We start from the raw sequence: 20,027 nt of genomic DNA on the forward strand, positions 1-20,027 counted from the left end.
AGGAAGAGGGATTATATGATTGAAATGTACATTCTTCTGAAAAGGTCATTCAGGATTTCAGCTGATGGAAATTTTCAATTTATAGAGAGTGGGGAAAGGGCAAGAGGGCATCCATGGAAGTTGAGAATAAATGCTGCCAAGGAGCACTGGAATGGATCGCCATTGATTTAGTGTGTGTGCAAACAGTGCGAATTAATTCAAGAATAAGTATGATAGCTGGTGCATGTAGTATGTGGCCTCCTTCGATGAGTCCCTGACTCTCTGGAGGTCTCTCTAAATAATAATAATCAACTCACTTCTGTATCTTATCTCTCACCAACCTCTCTAATACCTTAACTGCAATTCGAGATATACAGATTGGCCAATAATTTGTAGCCTAATCAGGGTTTTGTGAAACTTATGCTGTTGAAAGATCTTGTTAAACAGGTAAGTCAATGATGTTAACTCCATGGAACATTCCCTTAGGAATTCCCATTCCCAACCTGCACTTCTACTGTCTTCACCAACTGGATTACCTTCTTGGCCTGCTCTTTATAATCTCTGTGCAACTAGATATTTATCATAATAAATTTAGTTTAATCCTTTATCCAAGTGTGTGCAAACAAAGTTTGCACCTGAAAGTATCTTCAGGACTGGGGAAAAGTGGTACAACACTGGTCGACTCCATGCAAAGGTGGAGCAAGCTACCAACACTCCTATCTCAGTATCTCCCATAATGCAAAACACATCTCCTTGCGGATATGTATAATGTTATGCATTAAGGGAAGGGCCACTACACAGACTAGTTTCGACCTTTATTGAGGTCTCTTCAGTGGGAGCCAGGCCCAAGTGGAGATACCAAGGCAGAAGCATTAGCAAGGTCATCTCCTCCTATAGGAGTTGCCAAACGGTGTGCCACCTTTTTATTAAATTACTCTGGATTTAGAGAAAGATGTTGAAAGATTATTTTTCACTTGGTCAGACTATAATAAATTTAGTTTAATCCTTTATCCAAGTGTGTGCAAACAAAGTTTGCACACACAAAGAGATGACCTTGCTAATGCTTCTGCCTTGGTATCTCCACTTGGGCCTGGCTCCCACTGAAGAGACCTCAATAAAGGTCGAAACTAGTCTGGGTAGTGGCCCTTCCCTTAATGCATAACATTATACATATCCGCAAGGAGATGTGTTTTGCATTATGGGAGATACTGAGATAGCAGTGTTGGTAGCTTGCTCCACCTTTGCATGGAGTCGCCCGGTGTTGTACCACTTTACCCCAGTCCTGAAGATACTTTCAGGCGCAAACTTTGTTTGCACACACTTGGATAAAGGATTAAACTAAATTTATTATAGTCTGACCAAGTGAAAAATAATCTTTCAACATAGATATTTACCATTATTCATCTTATGCTACTTCCACAGTGTTTTTTCTTCTTCCTGATTTCATGCTTAATCTCTTCATTCATCTACACAACACCTACCTTATTCACTTTTTGACTTTCAAAATACACCCACACTGATGCTCTTAAATATCGTTCGGTCAATGCTCAAGCAACATTTACCTCCTTTCTGCTTAACCCCTCATTCCATGCTACAGTTACAAACTGTGCACTAAGCTTTTCATAATCACTGGCCTTGCAGTGCCACATATATCTTTTCCTCACAAAAGTCTTCATGTGGCTGGCGACCGCTCAGGTGATCAATTCATGATTCACCAAAGCATGATATTTTGTTGGATTATGAGTTACCACTGAATACAAAAAAGTCTGATAGAAAATGAAAGCTAGCATGATTGTGGGTGCAATTGGATATTTACCATGGAAGTGAAAGAAAGTATGAACAATGAAATGCAAGCAGGGCTGTGGAGGTGAAAGTAAGGATGACAGAACAAGATGGAGTGAGATTGTAGAAGAACAGAAAGTGAAACTGATGAGAGGCATGATCTAAAGAATTAGTTGCTCAAAATGAGAAACAAGATAAGGAATATGTGCAGTGTGATTAAATGTTTAGTGGACAAGAATGAAAACGTGCAAAAGGATACCCGAGGGTAGTGATATACTGAACCATTATTAAATTCATGGTGAATGAGAGGAAAGTATGGAAAAGTAGATAAAAAGAGGTAATGAATGATTCAAGAGTAGTGATGTATTCAAATTCCATTATTAACGGCATGGTAAATGAGAAGGTTTACAAAGTCTGTTTTCCAAGAGAGAGGGTGAGAAAGATAATGGATGCTTTAGATATGAGGAGCAAATGAACAAGAAAATTGGTTGGCTGTAGGAATAAATGATTCAGTTGGATATTAAAATGAGCTGGTTATTAAAATGAGTGAAAGATAACAATGTGTTAGGAAAGGCTGTCAGTGTATTGCCAAGATATGACAATGATTAGTTGAGACAAAGAGCAAGAATCATGAATGTTATGTTGCCAGTGCTGTGTGAGGAGCAGGTAGTGCAGTTTGTAAATGTGTGGGATGCATTTGAAGCAAGACTAGATTTGTACAAAAGTGATGATTACCTTTAAATGGATATGGTATGAATCAACTGGAAAGACCGTTGCTAGAAGGAAGTACAATAAGTGATGTGAAAAAGATCAGAGGAAGTAACAGGTGAAATGAAAGATCAGGGGGGAGAGAGAGAGAGAGAGAGAGGGGGGGAAATAGGTGAGACTGAGGTGCTTGTTAACAAAAACAGTAGTGGTATGAGAGATGACGATGGGAGAATAGGAGTGTAAGATGGACAGGGAAATGAGTAGGGGGGGGAAGCCATGGTTAAGGCAAGTAGATGTTAGAAGCAGTGGTGAATGTATACATGGAGATGGTCAGCATAGGAATAAGATGACCTGGGATGTTAGGGGTAATTAAGATATGTGGGGGGTAGTGATGATAAAGGTGATTGGGCATGGACAAATGTGAGGAAATCCCAACCAACTGGTAGCATGGGTAGAACTGGTTATAGACCTAAAACTACTATGTTTATTTATGAATGTTAGGAGCATCAAAAATAAGGGAGATTTATTTTATTTATTTATTCGTATGGGGTTCTCCCCTTTTCTTCCCTGTCCTTTTTTTGGGGGGGACAGGTTGAGCCCTCCTAATGAGGGATAAGGTGTATATGTTTTTTATGACTATAAATGTGTGTGTTCACGGAGACTGTTCTGAGGAACGAAAAGCATGAGTTTCTGGGAAAAAAAACCCTTAACCTCCATATGAGACCAGCTAATTCACCTTTAGTCGAAAGGGACCAGATAACGGTACCTCACATCCAGTACAGTAACAAGGTACGAGGCGCCTCTGGCAAGTGTCTAACTTGCGCCCCTCTAACCCAAAAATGACAAAAATTTTGAAAAATTTAAATGTAACAAGTTAAATTTTACTAACTGCAATATGTTAAATACTTACCATTAACCCTATCAAAATGAGTTGCAGTGTGTTGCAGAATTTGTGTGTCTAAAGTGACATACTGCTGAAATTTAAAAATACAATATAAAATAGCGGACTTTTATATCTATTTATTTATTTTTATTTTTTACGTTTTGCATCCCAAACCTAGTTGCACCTGTGGTGGGCGCTTCTTTTGCCATGCCCTCGTTACGGAACTGCTCACATCATAGATGGGAATCGAACTCAGGTCTTTACGACCTTCGTCTATACAGACTGAGCTATGGAGACTCTATAAGGGATATGAAATGGTTTCACTGACTGGGTTTATTTGTCCAAAAATGTTGGAATAAGTGAAACATGGTTGAATGAGGATGATATTCTGATAGAATAGAAATGGAAGGGTTATGATGATTTTCATGAGCATTGGGGAGTGCTGCTGATGTGAGCAGAGGAATTATGTCTGCCTAAGGTGGAGATACAAGAAGGAAATAACAGAAGTGTTTCAAGGCATTATGGCAGTGAGGTGGAGGTTAACAGGAAGAGATATTTACTTAGATGTTGCTATGGGTCAAGGAATGTGGAGTGTGGTGATGTATAAGCAACTGATAAATAAGTGAAATGTGGTTGGATGAGGATGATATTTTGATAGGAATAGACAACACTTTTGCTTCACACAATAACATATAAAATAACACAACATTTTAGCTTCAAAGACATTTTCATATAAGATAGATACCGGTTTCAAACGATGTCTTATATGTAAAGGGTATGCAAGAATTTAATGCAGGTAAAAATCTTGATCTAGGATCTACCTGTATAAAAGTTGGAGATGCAAAAAGGGAATAATTATAATGTTTTGAGGCAGTATGGCAATGAGATAGAAATTGACAGGAAGAGACATTTAGTTGGATGTTGCTACAAGTCAGGGAATGTGAAGGGTGGTGATGAAGAAAAGTATAAGCAAATTGAGTTAATGAACAAGGAAAGCATGATCATTATGTATAATGCCCTAGTGTTGTACTACCAGGTATTGACTTACGTTTGGACTCGCCGATAGTTCTTTGGCATGAAACTCTTAGATTTCGATCTTCGAGTTTCATATCCGGCTTAAAAATAATGAGGGATTTATTATCCCCTTAACTTAATTTATGCTGCCGGAAAAAATAGCCTCCTGGCTCTTTATCGCATTATATATAATTTTAATTATGGTAATATAAATTGGAATGAAGAGAGCATTTGGGAATAAGGAAAATGAATTTCTTCAGTTCTTTTAGGCAGTATGTATGTAAAGGAGAACATGCAATGATCAAGAATCTTAGATCTGATAATTTTATCAGAGGATGTCATTGTCAGTAGGGTGTTGAATTATATTCAATACCCTACTGACAATGACAATATTCCCTTCAGTTGATAAAAGTGATCAATTAAGTTTTTGAAAAATTTTAAAATTCAAAATAAAATTCTTGGATAACATATATGTTCTGAACGAGTCAGTGTGTCCCAGGGAGGATGATAGCAGGGGTGGCCTCTTGTGGGAATGGATACTTGGGAGAAGGGAGACGATCACAGGTAACACTGAGCCCAGTGGAGTCTAGAAGGGATAATGCTGGGTATAGAAACAATGGCATTTATACGCTTTATACTAATGTCAGGAGTATCCGGAATAAGGGAGAGGAATTGGTGGCACAGATAGCATCAGCCTGGCCAAAAATTATTGGGATCACTGAGACGTGGTTGACAGAAGGGAATATAATAACAGGAATAGAAGTCGCTGGGTATAGCATTTTTTGTCAGGATAGGAGGGGGAAAGCATGGTGGTGGGGTACTGCTTATGACCTATGTCCTCTAAGAGTGGAAGCTTTGGAAGGAAGTGAGACAAATGATTTTGAGAGCATATGGTGTGAGGTAGAGGTAGACAAGACAGGATATTTAGTGGGGTGTTGCTACAGACCCAGGAGCATGGAGGATGGGGACCAGGAGATGTTTAGACAGCTAAGTTTGGCAAGTGCAAGAAGAATGATTGTTATGGGAGATTTTAACTACAGTAGTATAAATTGGAGAGAGGAAGATGCATGTAGCAATAGTGGAATGGAATTTCTAGAATTCTTGAGGGACAAATGTCTTAGGCAACATGTAACAGAGGGAACAAGAGGTTCAAGAGTTTTAGATTTGGTTATAGCATCAGAAGAGTTGATAATAACTGAGATGACATCTCTCCCACCAGTTGGAGAGAGTGGCCATATGGTTTTGACTTGGAAAATGAACAGACATGCAGGAGTATCAAAGAGACGGGAACTTATGTGGAATTATAATGCAGGTGATTATAATAGTCTTAGACGTCAACTTCGGGAAGTTTCATGGAGGGAGGAATTGGAAGGCCGGGATATCGTTAGTGCATGGGAAATTGTGAAAGAATATTTGTTAGCAGCAATGGTAAGTTGTATACCACGAGTGAAGAAGAGGACACAATTTGGAGTAAAGTGGATGACAAACAATATTTAACAGGAATTGCATGTGAAAAAGATGCTATAGAAGAGATATAAGGAGACAGGTGAAGAGAGGATGCGTGAAGAATATAAGACACAGGCCAGAAGAGTGACTAGTGTGGTAAGGAAAGCGAAACTCGAATATGAGAGGAGATTGGCCCTAAGATCCAAAGAAAATCCTAGGGAATTTTTTTAGCTATGTGGCGAGTAGGAGGAGAAATGACTGTGGAAGAATGATATTGTGGGATAAAAATGGGAATAGAGTGACTGATGCAGAGGACATAGTGGAAATGTTCAATGACCACTTTATTGGAGTATTTCATCCTGGAGGAGTCAGTTTTAATGCTAGAGGGATAGGGCAGGTTCAAGGTTTAGAGGTACAGGAGAGGAGAGTGTGTTTCAGATACTGAGAACTCTGGATGTCAATAAAGCTTTGGGACTGGATGGTATTTCACCACGAGTTTTGAGAGAATGTGCTAGGGAACTGACAGTGCCTTTAACCTGGCTTTTCAATGAAAGTCTGGCTTCGGCAAAGGTGCCCAGGGAATGGAAGGAAGGTAAGATAGTGCCATTGCATAAGGGTGGTAACAAACTGGAAGTGTCTAATTATAGACCAGCCTGTGTGTCATCAGTAGTTGTTAAGATCTTGGAGAAAGTAGTGAGGGACCGTATACAGCGCTGGGCAGATGAGGGTAATGTTATCTGTGAGAGTCAACATGGATTTGTGAGAGGGCGCTCTTGTTTTAGCAATATGCTAGCCTTTTATAATAAAGTTACAAGAACATTAGATGAGGGAAAGGCATATACTGCAATTTTCTTAGACAGCAAAGGCATTTGACAGGGTGCCACATGATAAGCTGATATTTAAGTTGCAACACATGGGTCTGGATATCAGATTGGTCAACTGGATTCAGGATTGGCTGTCTGATAGGTATCAGAGAGTTGTGTATGGTGGAGCAGTTTCAAGGAGACAGAAGATTACAAGTGGGGTCCCACAGGGCTCAGTACTAGGACCTATATTGTTTAACCGTTATATCAATGACATTGCCAGTGGATTGCAAGGGGATATTCAGTTGTTTGCAGATGATGCGAAGCTAGGATGGATTATTAGTAATAGTGCAGATGTGGTAGCCCTGCAAGAGGATTTGAATATGCTAGATAGATGGGCAAATGAATGGTGTTATCAGTTTAATGCAGCAAAATGTAAGGTCTTGAGGTTTGGGAAACATCGATGGGATGCTGCATACTCTATGGGAGAAGTTGTACTGGAGGGAGTTGGGGAGACAAGAGAGCTGGGGGTTGATGATTGATAGAAACCTGAAGTTTAGGGGACATATTGCAAAGGTGGTGAAGGTAACACAGAGGATTGCTGCAATTATGAGAAGAACACTGACCTGCAGAGATAAGAGGGTTATCATTCCGTTGTATAAGTCTCTGATCAGACCACACTTGGATTATTGTTCTCAGATTTGGTCCCCAGAATTTGAGGGGGATAAATTAACTGTGGAAATGATACAAAGACGGATGACAAAGATGGTCTCAGGACTGTACAAGGATAGTTATGAGAATCGGCTGAGGGAATGTGGACTGCAGAGTTTGGCAGATAGAAGAAGGAGAGGTGATATGATTGAGACTTTTAAACTGTTGAGAGGTGGTTACAGGGTTGACACTGGGGAGTTCTTTCACTTGGATGAATAGTGGGAAGGAGTGATGACAAGAGGCCATCCCTGGAAGTTATGAAAGGAAACTGTGAGCAAGAGGGTGAGGAGTGGTTTCTTTGCATGGAGGGTGGTTGAGCCGTGGAATGCATTGCCTGATAGAGTGGTGAGGGTGAGGAGAACGGTCAATGAGTTTAAGGAGTGGTATGATAGACTTTGTGTTTCTTAGGGGGAACCTCCCATCGATGAGTCTTGACAGACTTTATGTTCTTAGGAAGGACCTCCCACGATGAGTCTTTTGACTCCATGGAGGCCTGAATAATAATAATAATAATAATAATATTTTGCTTTAAAGACATCTTCATATAAGATAAACACAGGTTTCAAATGATGTCATATATGTAAAGAGTATGTAAAAATTGTATGCAGGTAAAAATCTTGATCTAAGATTTTATCAATATAAAATTTTTATATGTTACTGTAGTTTGTCTAAAGCAACCAAAAATTATATCTTCCTTGAAAATTTAAAATATAACCTTTATTACATGCTCAAGGGTCTCATTTTCAATATGCAAAACAGAAACCTGATTCCACTGATGTTCTGTTTTAATTATGTGCAAAAAGTGTTCATGAGAGTCTACTTTCATGATAATCAAACAATACAAAGAAGGAATGTTCCTTAAGGCATGATGAAGAGTGCACAATTATTTTGTGCATTACTCATCATTCCTCTGATCACAAATTTTACTCTGTGTAGTCATTCCAAAGTTATTGTAAAGATATTTTTTGGAAACAAGAGGGAAACAATAAAGCTTTTGATGGGTAAACATTCTGAATATTTTCTGGATCCTCAGAGGCTTCGTTGGATCCGTCAAGTTCACACACTGTGCACCTGGAGGGATGTGAAGTTTTGTAGTATAACAGTTATTATTATTATTATTTGGAAACTTCAATGGAGTCAACAGACTTATGGTGAGAGGCCCACTCAACCAGCAACATATCTATCATAACGAGCTTTGAAGTTATTTACACTATCTGCACTCATAACACACTCAAGCAATGTATTCCACTCACTAACAACTCTCCATATAAAAAATCTACTCCTCAAACCCAGGTGCCAAGCCTCCTGGACCACTTACAACAACTATGATGAATACAAAACTTAAAAAGCTCCATGCTGGCTCGATTGTCACCCGGAATAATAAGGATCGCGTTGCTTGTTTGGGTGGAGGGCAAGCTTCGAAAAATAAGTTACAATCCCCTAAACATAGAAGGACTATCTAAATACAAAGCCGAGGTCATCGCCAAAATATCCAAAGACAAAGCAATTGACGTTTTGGCTCTCCAAGAAACCCAGTCTATTGAGTGCTGTACCTGACACAGCACTCAATAGACTAAAGATCCCAGGCCTAATTCTCGTGTCTTATAACTGCCATCCCAAGCATGGCCTGGCAACCTACATCCAGCCTGGCCTCAAGGACATAACCCAATGTGTACCTGATACAGAATACTCCATAGATATTAAAGTTCAAAATACCACCATCTACAATGTCTACAAACCACCATCGCAATCCTGACCTGATCAGATGGACCAGCCACCACCTCACCCTGCTATCTATGTTGGTGACTTCAACTCTCATCACACCATGTGGGGCTATTCCTCTAACAACCGGGACGGTGATAATCTAGTTAACTGGATGTATACATATAACCTGCATTTGATTTACGATGCCAAACAGGAGGGCACTCTCCACTCAGCCAGATGGAACAGAACCTACACCTCATATCTGTGCATGGTCACTAAAGACTCGGAAGACCACCCTCTGCCAACAACCAGAAGTATCCTCAACAGATTCCCTAATAGTCAGCATTGTCCTACATTAATAGAGACAGGCACAGCAATCCAAGTCATCAGTGGAACACCAATCGTTAGATGGAACCTTCACAGGTCCAACTGGAATGCATTTCAGAAACAAATCGAGCAAACCATTAGAGCAATTCCAGCAATTCCACCCACTCCTAATTGCTATCCTAGATTTGTTAAACTAATCAAAACTGCAGCCAAAGCCTTTATTCCTAGAGGCTACAGAAAACAATATATCTCATGCTGGAGTAGAGAAACTGAAAATCTTTTAGCCAAATACAAGGAAACTGAAGACCCAACTGTTGGTAAGGAGCTCATAGCAATCCTGGATAAAAACAGAAAGGAAAGATGGATCTCAACCATCCATGAATTCGATTTCACCACATCTAGCCAGAAAAGCTGGTCACTTCTGAGAAAATTAGGTGGGGCAGAACCAACAACAAACAAAACAACAGAGATAACTCCTGATCAAATGGCTAATCATTTATTGAAAACTCCAAGATATGTCCCAGCTCTATCAGGAAAATTGCTGTGCAATCTCCCATCAGACAAATCCTGAAGACGGGACCTGAGCTTCCTGAACTAGTACACCCAGGATCTCGGGAAGAGGTACAGGTAGCCTTAAAACTCACCAAGAATGGCAAGGCTGCACGAGTGGATGGTATCCTCCCTGAGTTTTTAAAACATCTTGGTCAACAAGGCCTAACATGGCTGACCACCATTTTCTCAGAAATTATAATGACTAGTAAATTATTTTAACTTCCTGCCAAATCTGTGGCAGGAAGTTAAAATAATTGCTGTGCCCAAACCAGGGAAAGATCCAAATGATGTGAAAAATCTATGACCTATCTCCTTGCTTTGCTCCACCTTTAGGCTCTTTGAAAGAATTCTCCTTAAAAGAATTTCACCACTCATTGAAAGAGCACTCCCGATTGAATAAGCTGGCTTCAGGCCAGGAATAAGTTGCTGTAACCAGGTCCTGGGTCTGACAACACAGATTGAAGCAGGATTCCTGAAGAAACTGAAATCTGGAGCCACTTTCATTGACCTAACATCAGCTTATGACAGAGCCTGGATCAGGGGCCTTCCTCCCAAAGCTAGGAAATATTATAAGGTGCAAAAAAAAATTTCCAGCTTTTTGAATCCATTCTCTCCAACAGAAAGATCTGGGTCCATATTGGCAGAAAAAAGAGCAGGCCCAGAATCCTTCACAGTGGTCTCCCACAGGGCTCTGTGTTGTGCCCTTTACTTTTTAACATCTACATGTACGACTTACCACATACCAGCTCAAGCAAGTATATGTACGCTGATGACCTAGCAATCATACATCAATTTACCTCCTTTGCCAACCTGGAATCAACCTTGAACACAGATCTGAACATCCTGCAAGAGTATTTCAAGCAGTGGTACTTGAAGCAAAAATCCAACAAAAATTGTGTCCACAATATTTCACCTGAATAATGCTGAGGCGAATCGACACCTCAACCTTTCTTTCTGTGGAAAAATCGTATAACACGAGCCTCACCCGAAATACCTTGGGGTGAGCCTGGACAGAAGCCTAACCTATAAAAGGCACATCACCAACCTAGCCAACAAAATTAAAACGAGAAACAATATCATTTCAAAGCTTGCTGGAACAACCTGGGGGTTGTGGTGTGCAGAAGTCCTATGGTCATCTACACTAGCCCTCACATTCTCTGCAGCAGAATATTGTGCCCCTGTCTGGGAAAGAAGTGCACACACTAACATTACAGATACACCCAGCTAAACTCTACCATGCACACAATTAGTGGGACAGTGAGAAGAACCCCTCTATCCTGGCTGCCTGTTCTATCTAACATTGCTCCACCAAACATACAGAGAAGACAAGCCTCGATTAAAGAATTTAACAAAGCCCCTGCACCAGACTCTCATAAATCCACCTGGTCTTCGCTTAAAATCTGGAAAGCCTCTCTGGTCCATGGACGAACTCTCTTCAGCTGCCCTGCCATCAACACCTGACATGCGGAAAGAATACTGGTCCAACAATCTCCCAACAAATGGATTCTTGGTAGAAGTTCCCAATGCTGTGCCCTGGTTTTGCTCTTCTTAGGAAGATTTGGGTCATCAATCAACAGGATCAGAACTAACCAGGGCAGATTTGGCTACCTACTGCATAAATGGTGGCTTTAGACCACCTTTATTGTGATTGTTCTCCAGCGGCTCAGACAATTATTCATATTGTGTACGACTGCCCAAGGCACCAATTTCACAGCGGTGGCCTACAAGACATCCACAAGGTGACGGATGAGGCCTTGAATTGGCTTTCCAGACTGGACATTGAGGGGTGCTTAAGGGTTAAAGCTGTATAACTGAGAGGAAACCTTCACATAGCCTCTAAAGGAATGCAGAGAACCGACCAGGGCTTCTGACCTAATGTGCAATCCTCACCTTCTCGTGGTGCACCTTGTTAGGTATCAACCTGGATACTTAACAAACAAGGATGGGTTGGCAACTTGGGATTTAGCCAACCAAATTGTATTCTTATTGGTTAAACCAAAATAAAAAATAATGGTACAACATGACAAAATTTCAAGCCGGCTGGGGCGTCGCCCGGTTAAACAAGGCCCCCGTTGTTTTTGCCAGGGAACCAGGGCGAACAGCGAAAAGTCAGCTACTGGAACAAATCTGAAAACCAACCCCAACTCAACATCACCAGAGTTAAAGATCGGTACTATCAACGTAAGAAGACTGAATGGAAAAGAAATGGAGCTAGCTGAGGAATTAGATAAGTACCAGATCGACATATTAGGGGTAACTGAAACAAAAAAGACCAAAACTGGTGAGATCTTTCTGAGCAATAAATACAAAATGTTATATTCAGGGAATGACAATCAAGGAAACGAAGGAGTAGCAATAGTATTCAACACAAAATACGAGGCTAATCTTCTTGAATGGCAGTCAGTCTCAAGTAGATTAATGTGGGCAAATATGAGAATGGGGAACTGGACAATGAGACTTATTTATGCCTATGGTCCCACAGAAGGTTCTACTAAGGTAGAAGTGGAGGAATTTTTGGAGGCTTTAGAAAAAGCAACTGACACAATGAAAAAGGAAAAGTTGGTCCTTGTTGGGGATCTAAATAGCAGAGTAGGAAATGATGGTGGGACATGCAAAAATATTTTGGGAAAATTTGGAGAAAAGAGCAAAGCAAATAATAATGGCAAATATCTGTTGCATTTCTGCTCAGGACATGGACTGGTTATTACTAACACCATGTTCCAACATAAAAATGTGCACAAATTCACATGGAGAGAAGAGGCTAGGAATAAGAAAAGTCTCATTGACTAGGTTATTGTTGATAGTGATGTTTTCTCCCTGGTGCAGGACACAAGAGTGTACAGAGGATTTGAAATTGGAAGTGATCACTATTTAGTCTTGAGCAGGATAAAATTGAATTTCATATTGAAAAGAATAACATGTAAGAAAGTTTTAAAGCGAATAAAAGTTGAGCAGCTCTCAGATGTGAACTGTAGACTAAAATACACAAAGATTGTTGAAGAAAAAATGAAGGAGTTTGTGAACTGGAATCAAACCTCGGAGATTCAGTGGCAAACTCTGAAGAAAACATTGATTGATTCTGTCAGAGAGGCATGTGGTGAGGTTGTCTGCAAGGATAAAAAAATCAGAACTCCCTGGTGGACACAGGAAGTTAAAGAGGCAGTGAAGGAAAAGAAAGCATATCAAAAGTTCCTGTCAAATAAGTCAGCTTGTGCTCTTAGAGAATATAGAGACAAATGCAAGAATGCTAAACACTGTGTAAAACTAGCTAAACAAAAGTCATGGGAGGACTTTGGCAAGAATATAGAAAATAAATATCAAGAAGGTGGCAAAATATTCTGGAGGTTGTTGAAGAAGCTTAGGAATGGAGGAAAGAGTGCTGTAAAAGGAGTTAGAGATGATAAAGGTGAGATGAAAACTATAGAAAAAGATATCCTTGAAGTATGGAGTAATTACTTTGAAAAACTGCTAAATGAAACAAGCAGTGATGATAGCACAGTGGTAAAAAACACTGACTAGGCATGCAGTGAGGAATACATATCCATACTTGAAGTAGAAAAAGCCATCAAAGGCTTGAAATGTGGAAAGGCAGCTGGAGTAGATGAGCAAAACAAGTGTTCTCTGCCAGGTTGGCAGGAAAACGACCCAGAGGAAAACCAAGATATAGGTGGATTGATACGGTACAAAGTGCCTTAGACGATAGAATTATAAGATCTGATAATGTTGGAGTCTTGATAAGTATCAGACTGATTTGGAGGAAAATTGTAGATAGGAAGTTAGTAATGATATAATTTTTTCATGTAGTACTATCATATCCTGTACATCCCTTGTGGGTACATGGCAGGAATTTGATGATGATGATGATAATGATGATGACTGGACATTGATTTGTAGTTGTAATTACTTCTGATCTTTTTTTTAAAAAAGGAAGACTTAGAAAGCAGTTTGTGCCTTTTATGAAATGAACTTTCACATGTTCAGATTTTCATCATTTGTTTCTGGATATTTGGGATTTAGCCAACCAAATTGTATTCTTATTGGCCTAAACCAATACACAAAATGATGGTACAACATGACAAAATTTCATGCTAGCTGGGGCATCGCCCAGTTAAACAACGCCTCCATTGTTTTCACCAGGGAACCAGGGCGAACAGTGAAAAGTCAGCTACTGGAACAAATGTGAAAAAACACCCCAACTCAACATCACCAGAGTTAAAGATCAGTACTATCAACATAAGAAGCCTGAATGGCAAAGAAATGGAGCTAGCTGAGGAATTAAATAAGTACCGGATTGACATAATAGTGGTGACTGAAACAAAAACAAAAAAAAACTGGTGAGATCTTTCTGAGCAATAAATACAAAATGTTATATTCAGGCAATGACAATCAAGGAAAAGAGGGAGTAGCCATAGTATTCAACACTAAATACGAGGCTAATCTTCTTGAATGACAGTCAGTCTCGAGTAGAGTGATGTGGGCAAATATGAGAATGGGGAACTGGACAATGAGACTAATTAGTGCCTATGGTCCCACAGAAGGTTCCACTAAAGTAGAAGTGGAGGAATTTTTTGAGGATTTAGAGAAAACATCTGATGCAATGAAAAAGGAAAAGTTGTTTCTTGTTGTTGATCTACATAGCAGAGTAGGAAATGATTGTCAGACATACAAAAATATATGGGGAAAATTTGGAGAAAAGAGAAAAGCTAAAAATAATGGCAAATATTTGTTGGATTTCTGCTCAGGACATGGACTGGTTATTACTAACACCATGTTCCAACATAAAAATGTGCATAAATTCACATGGAGAGAAGAGGCAAGAAATAAGAAAAGTCTCATTGACTATGTTATTGTTAATAGTGATGTTTTCTCCCTGGTGCAGAACACCAGAGTGTACAGAGGATTTGAAATTGAAAGTGATCACTATTTAGTCTTGAGAGGATAAAATTGATCATATTGAAAAGAATAACATGTAAGAAAGTTTTAAAGCGAACTAAAGTTGAGCAGCTCTCAGATGTGAACTGTAGACTAAAATACACAAAGATTATTGAAGAAAGAATGAAAGAGTTTGAGAACAGGAACCAAACTTTAGAGATTCAGTGGCAAGCCTTGAAGAAAACACTGATTGATTCAGCCAGAGAGGTATGTGGTGAGGTTGTCTGTAAGGATAGAAAAATCAGAACGCTATGGTGGACACAGGAAGTTAGAGGCAGTGAAAGAAAAGAAGAAAGCATATCAAAAGTTCTTGGGAAATAAATCAGCTTGTGCTCTTAGAGAATATAGAGACAAATGTAAGAAAGCTAAACAAAAGTCATGGGAGGACTTTGGCAAGAACATAGAAAATAAATATCAAGAAGGTCGTAAGACATTCTGGAGGTTGTTGAAGAAGCTTAGAAATAGAGGAAAGAGTGCTGTAAAAGGAGTTAGAGATGATAAAGGTGACATGAAAATGGGAGAAAAAGATATCCTTGATGTATGGAGTAATTACTTCAAAAAATTGCTAAATGAAACAAGCAGTGATAGCACAGTGGTAAAAAACTCAACAGGCATATAGTAAGGAATACATATCCATACTTGAAGTAGAAAAAGCCATCAAAGGCTTAAAATGTGGAAAGGCAGCAGGAGTAGATGATATTCAACCAGAAATAATAAATAAATAAATAAATAAATACCCTAAATAAATCCGCTACAAGTTTGCAAGAGTCCCTGACTAAATTGAATAACTGTTGTAATAGATATGCTATGAAAGTCAGCATTAAAAAGACAAAGACAATGAAAATAGGTAGAATTGTTGAAAATGTCAACTGTGTTGTGAACGGGGAACCTGTGGATCAAGTAAAACATTTCAGATACTTAGGCAAGATTTTTTGTAAAGATGGTAAATTAAATATGGAAATAGACAACAGAATTAACAAAGTGGTATGGTAGGAAGTCAATTGAATAAATTCATATGGAATAAGAGAGAAATTAGTTGGAACACTAAATTAGCTGTATACAAGACAGTGTTCAAACCAGTTTTATCTTATGGATCTGAGAGCTGGGTCAGAAGTAAAACACTTGACCAAAGACTAGAGACCGCAGATATGAGAGTCCTGAGAAAGATTAGAGGCGTGAACAGATGGTATCAATGGCAATATCATATTAAAAACAAGGTTATTAGGAAAGCACCTGACATTGTCAGCATCCAGGAATGCATTGGCAGAGCTAATCTCAGGTGGTATGGTCACTTGAACAGAATGGATGAGGAAAGATTGATAAAACAAGTGTTCTCTGCCAGGTTGGCAGGAAAACGACCCAGAGGAAGATCAAGATATAGGTGGATTGATACGGTACAAAGTGCCTTTGAGAACAGAAATATAAGATCTGATAATGTTGGAGTCTTGACAAGTAACAGACTGATCTGGAGGAAAATTGTATATAGGAAGTTAGTAATGATGTAAATTTTTCATGTAGTACTATCATATCCTGTACACCCCTTGAGGGTACATGGCAGGAATTTGATGATGTTGCTGGATATTATGACTGTACATTTCTGGAATGTCGAGTATGAGGAAAGATTGAAAAGATGTAATTTGCAGAGTCTAGTGGAGAGAAGGAAGAGGGGAGATATGATAGAGACCTACAAGTTGGTAAGGGGTTGTTATAGGATCAATGGTGGAGAAGTTCTACAGAGAATAGTGGGAGATCAGGGGAGAACCAGAGGTCATACCTGGAAACTGTATAAAGAGGGTGTGAGTAGGGGAGTGAGAGGCAGGTTTTTTTCGTGCAGAGTTGTGAATGATTGGTATGCCTTGCCTGAGAGTGTGGTGTCTGCAAGGAGTTTGAATGTGTTTAAGACCCGGTATGATGAGACGTGTGTGAGATAAAAAGACCTCCTAGATGAGTCTTTGACTCCATGAGGTCTTGTTTAATAATAATAATAATAATAATAATTTCTCTTGCCAGTTTCACAAAGCCATATGCATAAATAAATAAATAACCACACTTTTGTACAACTTCCATGGATGTTCTCTCGTTCTCTCCATTTTAACATCGACTATTTGTATAATTTCTTCTGATATTAATCTGATAGAATCCATTTCATTTTTAGAAATTATGGACAACAACCCTGATAAATAAGTAAACGTGGCTGTATGAGAATGATATTCTGACAGGAATAGACAACACTTTTGCTTCACACAATAACATATAAAATAACATAAAATGTTGTGTTAACATTTTAGCTTCAAAGGCATTTTCATATAAGATAAATACCGGTTTCAAACAATGTCTTATATGTAAAAGGTATGCAAGAATTTTATGCAGGCAAAAATCTTGATCTAGAATCTGCCTGTATAAAAGATGTTATAACACTGTTGTAAAGTCCATAATTTCGAAAATGAATGCTGATCACCGTGTAACACTAAAAAAGAAAGGATAGAATCCCTTAACTAACTTGAAAGTCTATATCTTATCTCCTCTTTTCCTCCCATCAACCAACCTCTGTAATCCACATTCTCTCAAACACTCTTCATAACCAACAGTCCAGAGTACCAATATCTCTTTGGTTATTCATCTTCGGTACTCTCTGTTTCCACATCACAATGTAAACTAGGTGACCAAATTTGAGTACAATAGTCCATATGTGGTCTGACCAATGCCTTATATAGATGCAGAAGCATCTCCTTATCCTTACATGTCAATGAACTTTTTATCATAGTAGCAATAAAATTTGCAGTCTTTGCGACATGTGCAGTGTGCCCTCGGAACTTTGGTCTACTGTCCACCATCACTCCAAGATCCCGAATCTCATCCACTTCCTAAAGTACAGCTCCACCAATACAGTATGTAGCCATATTTCTTGTAGATAATCTCCTGAAAAATTTAAAGTCATATGTAGCCGTATGTCTCTATATCCCAAAGTGTAACACCATTTATTAACATTAAAATTGCAATCCCACTCATTTGTCCAAGCTAAAAGTCTATTCAATTCTTCCTGTACAGAATTAACATCAGCACTACTACTACTACTGATAATTCTACCTGATTTTGCATCATCAATAAATATTTGAAGATCTCCAGTCAATCCATGTGAAATATCATAAACAAGTAGGGGCCCAAGAACTGAATCCTGAGGCACGGCACTAGTCACCTTCCTTTTCTGAGACATGGTTCCATCATACACAACTTGCTGGTATTGTTCAGATAGCCTATCTCCAATCCATCTAACCAATATACTATTCTATTCCTATCTTCTGCTGCTTGTACAACAACTTCATGTGGTAATCTAGTAAATGCTTCTGCAAAGCCTAAGAATATCACTATGTGATTCTCCCTTATCCAACACATTCATCAACTTATCATAAAACATAAGCAGAGTGCTAAAACAAGCCTTGATTATTACATAGGTAATAACCTAAAGACAAACAACAAAGATTTTATTCTTATGTGACACCTCAAATTACTAGGGATCATTGCCAAAAGGCATTTCACACCACACAACCCATCATCTACACTACTCAATCCTCCATCCTTCCTTGACTTCTTCCTATTCTGAAAACATCAGTCATGTATAGAAACATGATGCCAAAATACACAAGGTATTGCCAAAATTCATATTCCATGTTTGGGAATTATCATTTTCATAATCTCTAAAGGATCCCAAAGGGATCCTTTAGAGATTATGACTCTGGTGCCTCTTGCACTTGTCTTCCTCCACAATACTGTATCTGTCATAATTTGTTGTAATACTGGAATGAACAAAAACCACTTAAGACCCTCAGTCCTTTCCGCATTAATTTGACCTTTAAAATCAGTGAGTAACTTAGTACAAAGTTCAGAAGCATCTTTCTTTTTCAGTCTCATAAAAGAACATTGTTTATTACATTAATATTTATATTAATAAATTTATATTAATAAATTCATATTCCATGTTTGGGAATTATCATTAGTCAGAATTCCCTAATTCACTTAACGATATAATCTTTTATTTTATTTTATTTATTTATTTATTTTGCAGGTCATTCACCACTGACAATGTAAATCTAATCCTCTAACTTTTGCTAATTCTATGTGTCTGAATATCTTGGTATTAAAAGATGTGGAAACTGCAGGGAAAGGGTAGCAGAAAATAATTTGCGTAACTCTAGTGATATTGCTCACTTTCGCAGCTGTCTCTTAATTCTACCCAGAGGTAAGAATTCATTACTTCGTCGAAAGGTGTTCTGGGATTAGCCAATTTCAAAGTAATCATATTTTCAAAAATATAAATATCATATTACTGTCTCTTACACTGGACTTGAAGTATCGGATGCAAACATCGTCCAAAACTGTGTAAAGCACGTCGGCAATTTCTTCTTCAAGAAACCTGTTCTTCGTGCAGTTTTACAGGGTGAAATCAAAGTGAAAATCATACCGCCATAAATGAGTTGGCTTATCTCGTGAATACGTGTATTGGAAACGAAATCTGTTTAGCAAAAACAACTAAGTTTATTTAAACCGGATTATTAATATATAGCAAACCCTCGATTAATGCGCTCTTTGAAACGGGTGTATTAATCGAAAACGCATAAATCAAATTTTAAAAATCAAGTGAATATTAAATCCAGCATTATTTCAAAGCCGAACACAGAAACTACAAAATTTTGTATGAAATTTGACCAGAGAGCTTACGGGAATACGCTCGCCGAATACAGAAACTTTTATAGTTTCTGGCGAGCGTATTCCCGTAAGCTCTCTGGTATAATACAGAAACTTTTATAGTTTCTGTAGTCGGCTTTGAAATAATGCTGGATTTAATATTCACTTGATATTTCTAATGTTTGCATCGCTGAACGAAGCCTTTTTTTTTTATTTTAGTTAAATGCATAAATCAAATATAACTTATGGAAAATATAATTCGTTCCTCAAATTTCTTTTTCGACCCTTAATTTTTTTTTTATAAGAGAATTAAGTATGTCTCAGGGCCATTTAAAGGAAATCCATGAAGCTGAAAGACAATAAAACATATTCAGAATATAAATTGCACACCACGAAGGAAGACTTGATTTTGAGTCTAGTCGGCGACTAGAGGAAATTTTTCTAAGCCTTTTTTTCCACCGGTTCCCGAGTTAGTCGATCTCTGGCACGGGCAAGAGGGTTTT

At 38.6% G+C, this 20,027-nt stretch overlaps 1 protein-coding gene across 2 annotated transcripts in view; it reads right to left on the reverse strand.

Moving 5' to 3' along the window:
* LOC150100950 (serine hydrolase BPHL) overlaps positions 1-19,530 on the reverse strand; it is a 139,543-nt gene extending 120,013 nt beyond the window's left edge. The window contains exon 1 of one of the 2 annotated variants that reach the window (XM_090401555.1): positions 19,177-19,530. In XM_090401555.1, coding sequence (XP_090257681.1) covers positions 19,177-19,298 — 122 coding nt within the window. In that variant the 5' untranslated portion in view covers positions 19,299-19,530. Of the gene's footprint in view, positions 1-19,047; positions 19,148-19,176 lie in introns of those variants that run through there. The other variant, XM_090401554.1, reaches the window with a different exon arrangement.
* Positions 19,531-20,027: the final 497 nt, after the last annotated feature.

Source organism: Typopeltis vanoorti, chromosome 12 (assembly GCF_054136105.1).
Source record: "Typopeltis vanoorti isolate ZY-2024b chromosome 12, IOZ_Tvanoo_1.0, whole genome shotgun sequence".
NCBI classification, from domain to species: domain Eukaryota; kingdom Metazoa; phylum Arthropoda; class Arachnida; order Uropygi; family Thelyphonidae; genus Typopeltis; species Typopeltis vanoorti.